The 14,512-nt window shown below is 32.2% G+C and overlaps 1 protein-coding gene across 2 annotated transcripts in view; it reads left to right on the top strand.

The window, feature by feature from the left end:
* Window positions 1-11,302, top strand: part of LOC143234074 (cytochrome P450 4c3-like) — a 28,390-nt gene extending 17,088 nt beyond the window's left edge. For both annotated transcript variants that reach the window (XM_076471122.1, XM_076471121.1), the window contains 4 exons: window positions 892-1,065; window positions 3,959-4,025; window positions 6,417-6,596; window positions 7,831-11,302. In XM_076471122.1, coding sequence (XP_076327237.1) covers window positions 892-1,065; window positions 3,959-4,025; window positions 6,417-6,596; window positions 7,831-7,997 — 588 coding nt within the window. In that variant the 3' untranslated portion in view covers window positions 7,998-11,302. The remainder of the gene's footprint in view (window positions 1-891; window positions 1,066-3,958; window positions 4,026-6,416; window positions 6,597-7,830) is intronic.
* Window positions 11,303-14,512: the final 3,210 nt, after the last annotated feature.

Below are 14,512 nucleotides of genomic sequence, written 5' to 3'. Positions count from 1 at the left end.
GAACAATTATTTCTGTCTTTCTGAAAACAAATATTTCTCAGTTGTTGTTTATAAACACCCAGAAACAATTATTTCTATCTATCTGAGAACAATTATTTCTCAGTTGTTGTTTATAAATAACCAGGAACAATCTCCGATTTGTCGACCTTGGGTTACGAGGAACATTCTCTACAAGCTGTATATTATTATTAAACTGGAAGTTTCTGATGCTGCTTCCAGTCAGTAATATTTGAAGACATTTCCAGCCTATCTATCCTTCAATCATAAACGACATACTGTAACAATTTCACAGTTTTTACAGTTCACAATAACGAGGGCAATTTTGTCAATAATAGTCAGTTATAAAACACGGTGAGCAATTCCTGCCAGCATTTACTATTATCAATACGTATATGAGAACAGTTTATTACCATCTGTCGGCCATAGATATCCAGGACACGTTTACTGCTCTGACATCATTAATAATAATAATAAAAAAAATATCCCTAGCTGGTCGATATAAATAGGTGAAGATTTAATTTCCCAGTATTCCATAACAAATAACGGTACTAAATTCCAGACTGTTTTTCATTATAACTAACTGTAAACATTTAACATTCAACTGTTTAAGTCTGCAACAAGACCGAGAGCTAGCCACTTCATAGAATTTTTAGAATAACTCCTCAAAGACAATGTTACTATCGATTTTTAATTATAAGTATTACTAATATATATATATATATATATATATACATGCTTGTTTATTTTAGTTGGCTCTAAGGTAACTACTGTGTCTATTATTCTCAGGTATTTTTTACAATCACAATAATTTACATGTCAAAGCTGTGAGTAAAGTGTATTATGATATGTATTGAAAACGTTCGTGATACAAGCTGTTTTTCACCGAAATAGGGACATGACACCACCGCTATGGGAATTAGTTGGACGCTCTATCTTATTGGTTTGGATCCTGTTGTTCAGAAGAAAGTGCAAGACGAACTAGACTCGATCTTTGGGAACGACACTGAAAGACCAGTCACCGTTGAAGACACTAAAAAAATGAAGTACTTGGAATGTGCGATAAAAGTACGTAGCTCTTTAAATTGACTGGGATACGCCGTAAGAATATGGAAATATAATAATGAATTTGTTTGTTTGTTTTTGTGTTGCGCCCAAAGCTACGCAAGGGTTATTTGCACTAGCTGTCCCTCATTCAACAGTGTAAGACCAGAGTAGAGGTAAAGGCAACTAATCATCACCACCCACCTCCATCTCTTAGGCTACTATTTTACTACCAACAAATAGTGGGATTGACCGTTACATTATAACGCTCCCCCTGCTGAAAGAGCGAGTATGTTTGATGTGACGGGGATTCGAACCCGAGACCCTCAGATTACGAGTCGAGCGCTCTAACCACCTATCCATAATTTGTAATAACTTAGTGTAAACGTTATTATAAATTATATTGTTTTTCGTATATTGAAATATCTTTCCGTTAAAAAAGAAAATTGTCTGTGTCAGTTGTGTTGTTAAATATCATCAACTTGATACATATTGACATCCAATTAACATATAAAATGAATTAAAATATATTTGAAATTGTAATACGTAACTCGGAGACTCGTTCCAGAGGAATTATAATATATAACACAATCAAAATATAATTTAATCTTATACTGCCCGGCATGGCCAGGTGGGTTAAGACGTTCGACTCGTAATCTGAGGGTCGATGGTTCGAATTCCGGTCGCACTAAACATGCTCACCCTTTCAGCCGTGGGGGCGTTATAATGTGGCGGTCAACTCCACTATTCGTTGGTAAAAGAGTAGCCCAAGAGTTGGCGGTGGGTGGTGATGACTATCTGCCTTCCCTCTAGTCTTACACTGGTAAATTAGGGACAGCTAGTGCAGATAGCCCTCGAGTAGCTTTGCGCGAAATTGAAGTTGAATCTTTTACTAGACAGGAAGAGGAATTATTTTTCTGTATATACAAATTTTCACATAGAAAAAACAAAACTTTATTATCTGAATTTCAAAATTAGTTTTTTATTCTTAATATATTCGGGCAATTATAGAAATTTCAAATGTTTCAATATATCGTGTAGAAAATTTTCTGTTATGAACCACTTTCTCTCGTAGTTTCAATATCATACATGTTTTATCTATTTTAAAATATCTATATAAAAATATAGCTTATTATATTTACACTTCCAAATGATTCAGTAGCGACCCGTATGAAGATTACTATTTTTTTTTCATTAGTGTATGCGGACTTTTAGTTTGTAATGAGAGAAACATGTTCTCGTATACTTCGTTCGTGTTGTGTTTTTTCGCATGACGTCATTTATTACAGGGAAACACTATGCATCAATGTGCGAAACTTGAGAATATTGACACGGTGCTGCTATGGGATATTTTACAATGTGAAAAGTCCTTTTTACAGCTCTCCATAGCTCAACGCCTAACGCTGAAAAATGTTATAAATGAGTACTTGTGTTTGTGAAAATTGAAATTATAAATTAAAAATACAAATTTAAAATGACATTTTGCAAATAAACATAAATGATGAAACATTCCATTTGATAAGAAACATTATTGTTTTTCGAGAACTGTCAGAAAAATAATACACACTTTAAAAAAACAAAGGTTTTTTTTTTTTCAGTAACAAGTGTTAAAACTTATAATTTTTGAAAATGATGAAGTAGAAATAATATTATTCCAGCGAGAGAAAGTGTAGAGGTTTAGTTTTTGGAGTGAAGAATCACAAAGCCACTTAATGGGCTATTTGTGTTTTGACCTAAATTTTAGTAGGTGTAAGTCCGCACTACAAGAATAATCGTTAACTCCCACTATTCAGTCACACAAAAATGTCTTAAGAGTTGGTGGCGGGTGCTGCTAACTAGCTACCTTTCCTGTAGTCTTTTAAGTTCAAACTTAGGAACGGCTAATTAAAAATAACCCTCGTGTAGCTTTGAATGAAAATTCTACCTCATAATAGTTTTTAGCATCTTTAATGACGTTAATTTTAGTACTTTAGCCCCTAAAGTGTAATGCTGAATGATTCCTGAAAAATTAAACTTATTTATTGTTATATAGAGTAATACACTGCACGAATCCTTATGCAACTGTGGCATAATTCATAATTAAATTTTACTGTTATTTTGTATTTATGTGTTTTTAAACATACTTATTCCTTTTTAAACCCTGCTTCTTACTTCTGAATGGATAAAAATTGTGTTATTGTTGTTCTGTAAACTTGAAATAAAAATTTTAAGAACTCCGTATTCATTGCGGGACAATGTCTGTGCACGTTTGTACATGTACTGTCCTAAATATGCTCCAGTTCTATACTTTACTATATAACTTTTTGTTCTTGTTTTTCTCTTCTTTCGATATAGTTCTTCTGATGTGCTATTTTGATTTTGTTTTTGAAATAATTAGTTTTTGTTTGCTTCCAGATTAGTATTTTTAGTAATGGCGAGAAAGCAGTTCAATCTTCAAAGATATATAGTCTCTCAAATCGCTCCACTCCTTAAGATAAATAGTTTATTGCATAAAGTAGGATTATCACATTGAAGTCTTTCTTATATTGTTATTGTAACAATTTGTGGTATTATTAAGAAAGGTAAATTTTGAGAATATATTTTAATATTATTTATGAAAGGATAAACAATTATAACAATTCAAGCCGAACGTAATATACTTGTCCAACTAAGAACGCCATATCGAAGTTTTTAATATACATTATTTTAACGCAAACGTAGTTTCCTGTTATGAAAACGTCTCAAGTTACATCCTAATGTTTCACTTTATTTTTCATCGTTTGTATCAGAGTTTTGTTTGTTTTGTTTTCAGTACGTATGATGTAAAACGTGTTCATTGTTTTCATTTAATCGTATACCTAGGGATGTTTTACGTTTATGTATTTTCACACAAAATATTATGCAAAGTTTTGGTTACCTTCTTCTCTTTTATACTTAGGAAAGCCTTCGTCTCTTTCCGTCAGTCCCTTTCTTTGGAAGACTTTTGAAAGAAGATCTGGTCATTAGTAAGTGCTCTCTATGATTATGTTGTCATATAGAAAATAGATTCAATTGTTTGAGCAAAATTTTCGTTGCCCGTAAATCAGTTTTAGTAAAAGTGTACGTTATTTGTGTTATGAAATATTATGGGTACAAAATTAATCGCGTAGTTACATTTTATACATCAAATATTCTGAAGATAGACATATGAGCTCCAAAAGATAGTTTGTTTTTTTCTTAAGCTGATCGCGTTTATGAGAATATAAATATACTCACTAACTCTGGTATATATTCAATTTATCACTTTCAGTTGTATAGTATTTTAAAGAAAAATCAGCTATTTTATTGTATATAACTAATTCCCTCATCTAACGCGAAACACATTTTTAGTTGAACAATTGAAGATTCCTCGTTCACGTAACGGTTTCAATCAAATTATTAATATCAAATAATAATTTTGAAGTTAACTAACTTCGAGAATTTGAAGTTAAGGAAAGTAGACATGGGGTATTCGTACTCGAATGCATTCGAATACAGCTTTTGGAGTATTCATACTTGTATTCAAATAATATGGTAGAGGTAAATAAGTATTCTTATTCAAATTCAGTGACATGGTATTCGTATTTACTGAATGACTTAGTAAAGACGTAATGTAATAATAAATGTCAAATTTTGTACTCGTTTAGTTTCTAGACTGTCATGATTACGAAGTTTGTACTGAAAGCGAAATTAATATTTTAACTTTTCTTTACAAAAAGCAACGTAATATAAGACGTCATTTGACAGCTGAAAATCTTGGGTTTCTGTTGATTACAAATAATATAGAATTGAATCTATATGAGTGTAGAAAGAGGGGTTTGATTTTCTATTTGATGGCAATGTAACCAAAAAATATTTAAGACCATGAAAAGTATGTTCTGCCTGAGTGATGACAATATTATAATGAATAATTTACGTTAAACTTCGTACTTCTGGGAAGGATGACAGATAAAGCAGAGGAAATGGCATACCTCGAGAAAAAAAATCACATTTCTCACACTAGGTGTAATTTAGGATTTTATAAAATATTGCCTTAAAACGTTATTACGTATTGTACTTTGGATGAGTTTCCGATTTATTAGGTTACGTACGTTACGTGTTACTATGTCAAATAACCGGAAATTTGAATTTAAGTTTAGAAGTTAATTAAAGGTTAATATGTATTAAATTCATGTTATTTGCCAACAAGATTGATAAAAAATTTTCATTTTTAACAGAAACACATTTTAATATACAACAATAATAACAACGGTACAATTGGTAATAACGGTTATTACTGATAGTTATCACAAATTATGGTTTATATACAAGAGTTTTACAAACTTACAGACAATACTGAATCTTATACACGGTCTAGAAGTGAATATTCTATTGACGATCCACGTCTACCATGAGAACATCAATTCTGAGTTAATATTGTCACACCTTGCTTAATTGCGCTAACCGGTTCGGTTGGACTATCACCGGTTACAAGCTCTCTTACCGAGGAAGCCCTGTATGGCCAGGTGAGTTAAGGCATTCAGCTCGTAATTCGAGGATTGCGGGTTCGAATTCTGGTCGCACCAAACATGCTCGTCCTTTAGCCATGGGGGCATTATAATGTAACGGTAAATCCCACTATTCGTTGATAAAAGAGCGACCCAAGTGTTGGCGGTGGGTGGTGATGACAAGCTGCCTTCCCTCTAGTCTTACACTGCTAAATCAGGGACGGCTAGCGCAAATAGCCCTTGAATACTTTTTCGCAAAATTCAAAACAAACCAAACCTGATCTAAGTTTATATGACATAAAATATATGTAGTAAGAATTAAATATAAAATAAAAAGTAAAAAATAAGCGTGAGTATTTCAATATGTGCAAAACCTATAAAGAGAAATTAAATCAAATAACTGAGATGAAATTAAAGGTATTGTAAATACGGGATTATATTGTTTCATCTTAACAATATTTAATGAAAGTATATTAGAACATCTTCATAGGATAAGTTTGTTATACTTTAGTTGGAAATAGAAGTATAACATCAACAGGTTCAATAATTTCAGGACATAGCCGATCACGATAAGCATGTGTAGGTGGGTTAAAGCGTTCGATTCGTAATCCGAGGGTTTCGGGTTCGAATCCCTGTCGCACCAAACATGCTCGCCCTTTTAGCCGTGGGGGTGTTATAATGTTATATATATTTGTTGGTAAAAGAATAGCCCAAGAGTTGGCGGTGGGTAGTGATGAGTACCTGCCTTCCCTCCAGTTTTAAACTACTAAATTAGGGACGGCTAGCGCAGATAGCTCTCGTGTAGCTTTGGGCGAAATTGAGAAACAAAAAATAAAATCTTACATTATATATATATATATATATATATTCAATTTGTGTTTCGTTCACCAGATGGCTACCATATACCGAAAGGGACAACCTGCTTCCTGTTTGTTTTTATGCTTCATAGAGATTCTGAAATATTTCCAAATCCGGAGACTTATGATCCTGACCGTTTCCTGCCACAAAACGTAGCAGGGCGCCATCCCTACGCTTACGTTCCTTTCTCAGCGGGTCCCAGAAATTGTATTGGTAAAAATACATACTAGTATTTAAGATAGTTTTTAATTGTTTGTTTGTTAATCTATATTTAATAAATGCAATCGTTTCTCTTTTCTTTAAAGAAATTTAGGCATTTGCCTGATCCCACCATTTTAGGACTTAGGAACATTCGTATTTGTTGGTCATGCGCAAATACATTATTATAACGCCCAAATTGTGTATTTGCACAGTACAAAAAATTGTGATCAGGTATAATCATTAGAAATATTTATAGACAAATTTTAATTATTTTAACAAAGTCTACAAAATGCAGCCTTTAGTTAGTTTAGATATAATAGTTCTAGACCTTTGGTTTGTTTGTCACTCCTATTGTTCAAGCGCCAAACACCTTCAAGTTTTCAGTAGCATATACTCTGTAGCTTTTCTAATAATTATTACACATGATTGCACATATTATATGTACATCATTTACTAAAACTTATTAATAATATCAGTTATTTTTATGTGAATAACTGCTTGGAATAAATCAAATGAAACTGTTTCTTGCTACACAATTCAACTTATTATGAAAGTCTTAGGGCCTGGCATGGCCTAGCGCGTAAGGCGTGCGACTCGTAATCCGAGGGTCGCCCTCCCAGGCGTGGGGGCGTTATAATGTGACGGTCAATCCCACTATTCGTTGGTAAAAGAGTAGCCCAAGAGTTGGCGGTGGATGGTGATGACTAACTGCCTTCCCTCTAGTCTTACACTGCTAAATTAGGGACGGCTAGCACAGATAGCCCTCGAGTAGCTTTGTGCGAAATTCCAAAAAACAAAAAAAAAAAAAAAACAATTAAAGTCTTAAATTTAAATTACGACTCAAGTATCTCTGTTCTAATACGCAAATTTAAAGTTTAAAGTATTTTATGATGTAATCAATCAATTAAAATTATTTTTAACACTGTAGTCTGTATTTCTAAATATAGCTGATATACCTTAGTTGAAACAACGATAATTCAGCTTACAAGATACCATTTCCATGAAATAAACTTTAACTAGAAAATAATTCGATTCACGTTATATTAATGTATCTTTGCTTAGAGATGAAAATAATCCGTTTTTACTTTTGTAAACAACAAAACTGGCTAATTAGAACTTCTAATAGAAATGTGATAAAAAACTGATAAACTGGAGGTTAGTTTTAATACAAACCTTTTTGTTACTTCTTCACGCTTAAAAGTAATGCTCGACATACATAGTCAGTATTTTCTGAAAATATTTACAGGTCAAAGGTATGCAATGATGGAAGAAAAAGTTATAATAGCAAATATCTTACGTAACTTCAACCTGACATCATTAGATCCAAGAGACAAGGTACAACTGGTTGCAGAAATGGTGATTCGGCCAAAAGAAGGACTGCGGATGAAAATAACACCTCGTATGCGAGAATAATTTGCATAACTATATGAATTTAATCTACAACAGGCACGGAAATAAGATAATTTACGTTTCCATATTTCTATGTGACAAGTAATCTGTGTTTAAAAATATAAGAATCTGTACAAATTCACAGAAAATAATAACGAACGACCAGTATAATAATGCAATAATAAACAGAGATGAATCAAAACATAAAAATTGCACTTGTTTCGTAAGCTATGCTTGTTACTCTCAAGAGATTGAATAAAAATGTCAGGTCACGTATATATCATTTATATAGAGTGACCTAACAACGGTTTCACATTTCTTGAGAATGAGAATGTTGGACTATGGAAACTAGTTGGGTTTTTTATGTTTTGTATATTTTTTAGAGATTTGTATGCCATTATACTGATGTGTGATTACTGTTTTTAGATAACCTATGTTGACTTGTGCTGCGTAGGTAAGGTTTTCTGTATGACAACATGAATTAGGTGGCGCGGTATTCGATATATGTTGAACATAGTATAAAATCTGAGATGAAGCTTGTATTGCAAAATATTTAGGACTTTAGAATAACACTCAATAGGTAAGAGTTAAATGACTCAGTGTCTAGTTTAAAGGACTATAGTTGGAGGATCGATTCCAAATAGTTGTTACAATGTGGATAGCCCATCGTATAACTTTTCGTCAATGGAACAATATAAATAAACCTCAACTGAAATAATCAATTTTGATGTGACCCTCTTGAGAGAGTTACACTTATTGTTTCTTTAGGATAATTGAAACTCAATAGCACTTGTTTATTTTATATCGTAAAATTGTGAACTCAACCAAGTTTAACTATATGGGTGAAGTAAAACTAAAACTACCTCAAGTATCTAAAATTTGATTTCATATCTCTCTCTATAGGCCTAAGCTAATTACATAGTTGGAGATTATCATAAGTGTTGATTGGAGTAATTGCGTAAACTAGCTAGAATATATAAGATGTAAGTGCAATTAAAGTGTAAGTTTTCAGATTAGCTTGCACCTTAACAATGTTTGCAGTTTCTCAGTTTTTCATTATTTCTTTTGAATAATGAAGTAAGAATGTAGACTCAGTTTCGTAAAATAAAATAGCGAAAATGTATTCAAGTATTTCCTTGTTTTATACAAAATATTAATAGATCTGTACTCTTGAGCCTAACCCAGCGGTGCAAAATATAACTAAAAAAAATATTTTTTTAACTAATTATTTTCAAAAGTTTTTTTTATACAGAAAATCTGGAAGTTGTGGTCGAATATTTCATATTAAGGTATGACAGCAGCGCTATGTTCTTACATGCACACATAAACACGTACACTTACATATGTGTTCCGCATGCTCCCAGGTTTCAATGAATAACATTCCCCTACAGTCAGCTAGAAATATACATACGATGTGTACCGATGCCATAAGTAATTTAAATATCATCGAAACTACTCTTCCTCGAACAACTAGAAATATACATACGATGTGTACCGATGCCATAAGTAATTTAAATATCACTACACAATCGTCGAAACTACTCTTCCTCGAACAACTAGAAATATATATCAAAAGTGAATTTCCCCGAAATTATTAAAAACCTTAGAATTAGAGGCTAGGAAATCAATGAGAAAAAATGAACTAAAAGCGTATTATTAAAATATTCGTTGATGATGACTTGTCTGAAGAAGGAATACTCTAGTGTCTCTACTAGCCAATCAGAGTTTAGTGATAAAGATGAGCTGGAACAAGGAAATCTAGTCTATACAAGCCTGTATCAAAGCTGTGAAAATAAAATAAAAATAAAAAACAGCAAGCAAAGCAGTAAAGAAATAATGCAAACAATATAGTAAGGATGGCATTCATATCATCCTTGTATAATAGTGCTTGAGGAGAACTAACATATAGAAATATATATAACTATTCAATCACAACTGAATTTAATTTATCCTATTTTTCTGTTAACTATTTTTAACTGTATGCCGGTAATATAACGTAGTGATGATGCAAATGCCATCCCTATTTTTCTGTTAACTATTTTTAACTGTATGCCAGTAATATAACGTCGTGATGATGCAAATGCCATCCCTATTTTTCTGTTAACTATTTTTAACTGTATGCCAGTAATATAACGTAGTGATGATGCAAATGCCATCCCTATTTTTCTGTTAACTATTTTTAACTGTATGCCAGTAATATAACGTCGTGATGATGCAAATGCCATCCCTATTATTCTGTTACATTATTATCCAAGTATTGATATTAGCTATCCCTAATTTACTTCCTTTTGTAGAAAGTTTTTCACATGCGTACATTTGTGTGTGATTATAAATTCTGTATTTAAGGTATTTTTATTCTGTATTCTCAACCATCTATCTGGCCCATTTAAGAAAAAACTACTAACAAGTCCTGAAAGAGGGCATGTGAAATATGGGTGTAGCAAGAGGGGTCTTAATTTCTACTTGACAGCTATGTAACCAAATAAATTGTTTTGCCTGAGGGTCCGGCATGGCCAGGTGGGTTAAGGCGTTCGATTTTTAATCTGAGGGCCGCGGGTTCGAATCTCTGTCGCACCAAAAACGCTCGCCCTTTCAGCCGTGAGGGCGTTATAATGTTACGATCAATTCCACTATTAGTTGGTAAAAGAGTAGTCTAAGAATTGCAGTGGGTGATAATAACTAGCTGCCTTCCCTCTAGTCTTACACTGCTAAATTAGGGACGGCTAGCGTAGATAGCCCTTGAGTAGCTGTGCGCGAAATTCTAAAACGAGCGAACAAGCTTTGCTTAAGCGATGACAACATTACAGTGAATAATTTACGTTAAATTTCGTACTTCTTGGAAAGGTGATAAATAAAATAGAAAAAGATGCGATGACTCGAGATAAAGTCATATTTCTTACACTATGAGAAATTTAGGATTTTTTTTAATTGTCTTTTGAAATTAAGAACTTCAAACTTATATATTATTAGAACACGCATCATTAGCTACGATTTTATGCTACAGTAATTGGTAGAGTTTGAGCAAAGAATAGTTTTATTAAATTTTGAATGCAACTTATTGAAACTATCCTGACATGTGCAATAAAATGCCCGTGACGAGAGAGTTACTCCATCAGCACTAGTTCTTTCTACATAACCGACCACGTGACTGACCTCTTTGTGCATTAAAGTGTTTTTGAATTTAATACTTCTAACTTTCAATATAATGTGTGTATATATTCTCAACATTTGGCAGTATTTCAGTTAATATTACAAGTCTTTAACATATAAACAATTATATTTTTAGTGAAATATTTTAGTTAAACAAAATAAAGATTCATTTATGAATATATTGAGTATTTGTTTTGAATGGTTCGTGTGCAAAGTAATTTCATGTTAAAATTAAAAATACTTTTTCCATCTCAGAAATCTCAGATTTCTTTTTATAATTCCTAAGACCTTCTAAACACATTTCAGAAGGTTCTTTTCATCAGTAACACTTGATAGTTTATATGTTATTTTCTCTACCGTAACTCAAAAAGGAGAGATTTAACCCATCTCGTAACCACAAAAAAAAAATCGATATAAAATCTAAATCACCCATTTTTCTTTCTAGAATGACTTCGTATTGTAATATCACATAACTTAAGTAGCTCTAAGTTAGTAACAGTATACATCTACTTATAATTAAAGGTTATTGTCTTATTGTTCCTGGAACCGTGATTAACTATTTTCCGCAACATTATAGGTTGTAAAAATGACTGAACCTGTATACATAGTTAATAAAACACAAGTAAAATACATTGTTTTTAAAGTAATTTTGCCAAATTATTGTAACAACTTTATTTTCAAGGTGCTTAACTCAGATGTTTGTATTAAGATCACCCTCTTATTTAACTAAAATGGACAAAATTCTATTGTTTCAAAGCATATGTTGAACTGTTTTACTTCAGATATTAATTGAGACTACAATGATGGTGAACATGAATTATTATTGTTGTTCACCTAATTGTGATACTTGTGTAAATATAATACTCTTTCCATTTAAAAATTATGCATTTCCAGAGCTTGTATGTACTTGCGTGTATGTGTTATTTATATATGATAAACCTAATTAAAAACACTTTACGTGTGGAAAAATAAAATCTGTAGTCAGAAAAGCATCAGAATTTGGCTTAACGGTATGAAATCATAATTATTCGCCAAACTGGTATTCACTCTTATAGCACTGAGAAGAATTTTACAGCACATTATTCAGTCACTAATTAATTAGCCAGGCCGTAATTTTGCTTTTCATTTTGGGGCATGATGGTGGGTAAAACATTCAATTCATTTTTATTCGAACCTTCTTTTTCACAACTAATTTGTTTTTTATTAAATATGACACACCAACAAACCACAACAAGTAAAAAAGCGACATTCGACATTAACTAATATTAGCTTTAGGATCGCAATCATGTTTTTCGGAACAGATCCAACCAGTTTCTTTGAAACATATGTGGCATTTTTTCTCTTCTGAAACAATGTTAATAGTTTCCTCGATTGTAACGTCGTATAAACTAGATTAACCGTTTATTGTCATCACACGCATGCATCCTGTACAGCCTTATTTATAGTAATTGCTTAAACTAATACCACATGATGCTAAACGCTCTCTAATTAGGAGAACTTAAGATTTAGCGAATTTGTGCTTGAAAATTGGCCATGAATAATAACCGTCCACCGGTATGCTTGGCCTAATAAATACTTATGTATCTACACGTCCTTTAACCTTACAATTTTGCTACTCTATATGAACTGTCTTTAATCCGAATGACAAAAACTAAAAACTATCCACTTTTACTTTTAAATAAAGCTGTAGGAAACATTTTATACCGATAGCTCACGTGACTTTGCACAAATTATTTAAACATCACTGAATGTTTCTTACTTTGCACATGTAGTAGTTTATATTTAGATAAAATCTGACACCTAAATATAGATTGTAAAAGTCTATCAGTGTTTTGAATTAAAGTAAAATGCACACAAGTTAAATATGTTTTAATTAAATAAAGTTTCAACGCAAAGAAAAAAAAAAGGAAGAATTATATTTTTTAATATTCTGCCTTTAAATTTGTATGTAAGGTAATGTTCCAGCAGAGCACATTTAATGAAAATATACCACAGTTTGGATCAGCGAACTCTGGGATATAGAAAGCGGGAAACAGTTACTCCTGTTAATAAAAGACAGTTCATTCAGCCCGTTGTTTTGGCTGCACGACATATTACCATGTGTCATGATATCAAGATACAACTGAACATTGTTTCAAAATACGAATTTTAAAGTCACAAATATATTATTGTTCTTACATGTGTACACTTTCTACAAGTTAAATAAACCCTGCTATTCAAAAAATTGAATATTTGCACCTGACTGTAATGAAAACTTCAAATTAATTCCTAATTTGTCTTATGCAAACATCTATCAGGCTTGTCATTAATAATAATCGCCATTTCGTGATATAATATTTATCTGATGATAGCTTGGTAGATCTAGAGCCTGAATGACCACTTTATTTGCTTGTATTATTAACTACTGTGAGTTGACGTCACTGGAAGTATTCAGCTTTAGGCCCTGAAAATACCTTTACACGTGACACTCATTGTGAAAGAGTTATGGTGAATATGCCACGTAGCGTGAAGAGGACTAGCAAGTTAAGCTGTTGTAGATTTATGCTGGTAATTTTCCACTCTCAAAATATCTTATTATATATTATATCTTTACTACTGTTATTTATTTGTAATGAGCAACTTTGTAACCTCTCTGACCCAAAAAGGAAAAGGTAACACCTTAAGCTAGAAACCCATCGACACGAAATGAAGGTAGGATATGATCGAAGACTTACAGATATAAATAACATAATTACTTGGCATTATTACGACAATTAAAATTAAGTCAAAATGTTGTTTTATAAGCATACTCGAAAACGAAGCACCCTAACCACTTGGTCATGCCAGACTAACAGATGATGTGACCGAAATATATTACAGAAGGTTTTAATTTATAATAACTTAAAAAAATACAAAATACCTATTTATGAAATGTTTTAACAAAAACACAATGGAAAAAGTATTAGAATATCAAAACACAAATAATTCAAAATGGAGACATTTTACTATTGTTTCACCCATTTATTAACGAATCTTAGCTGGTGAGCTAGGAGTTTGGGGCGCAAAAAAGAAAAGATATAACTTTTGTGTCTAGTAGTAAACAACTACTGCATTAAATAATGAAGATATAGATAATTTGAAAATGGAGTTATTTACTTATGTAAAAGTACACAGCTAAATTAGGAACGGCTAGCGCAGATAGCCCTCTTGTAGCTTTGCGCGAAATTAAAAACAAAAAAACAAACAAAATTTACACTGATCATAACCCATTGACGTTTTTAAACCAAACGAAGGGCAAGAAATAAAAGACTGTTAATTGGAGTCTAACGCTACAAGAATATGATCTGAAGGTAGTCCATGTCAAAGGTACTGATAACATTAGTGCTGATGACCTCTTACGTGTTATGTAA

This window comes from Tachypleus tridentatus, chromosome 12, assembly GCF_004210375.1.
Source record: "Tachypleus tridentatus isolate NWPU-2018 chromosome 12, ASM421037v1, whole genome shotgun sequence".
Taxonomy (NCBI): domain Eukaryota; kingdom Metazoa; phylum Arthropoda; class Merostomata; order Xiphosura; family Limulidae; genus Tachypleus; species Tachypleus tridentatus.
This window is presented reverse-complemented; position numbering and strand designations above follow the sequence as displayed.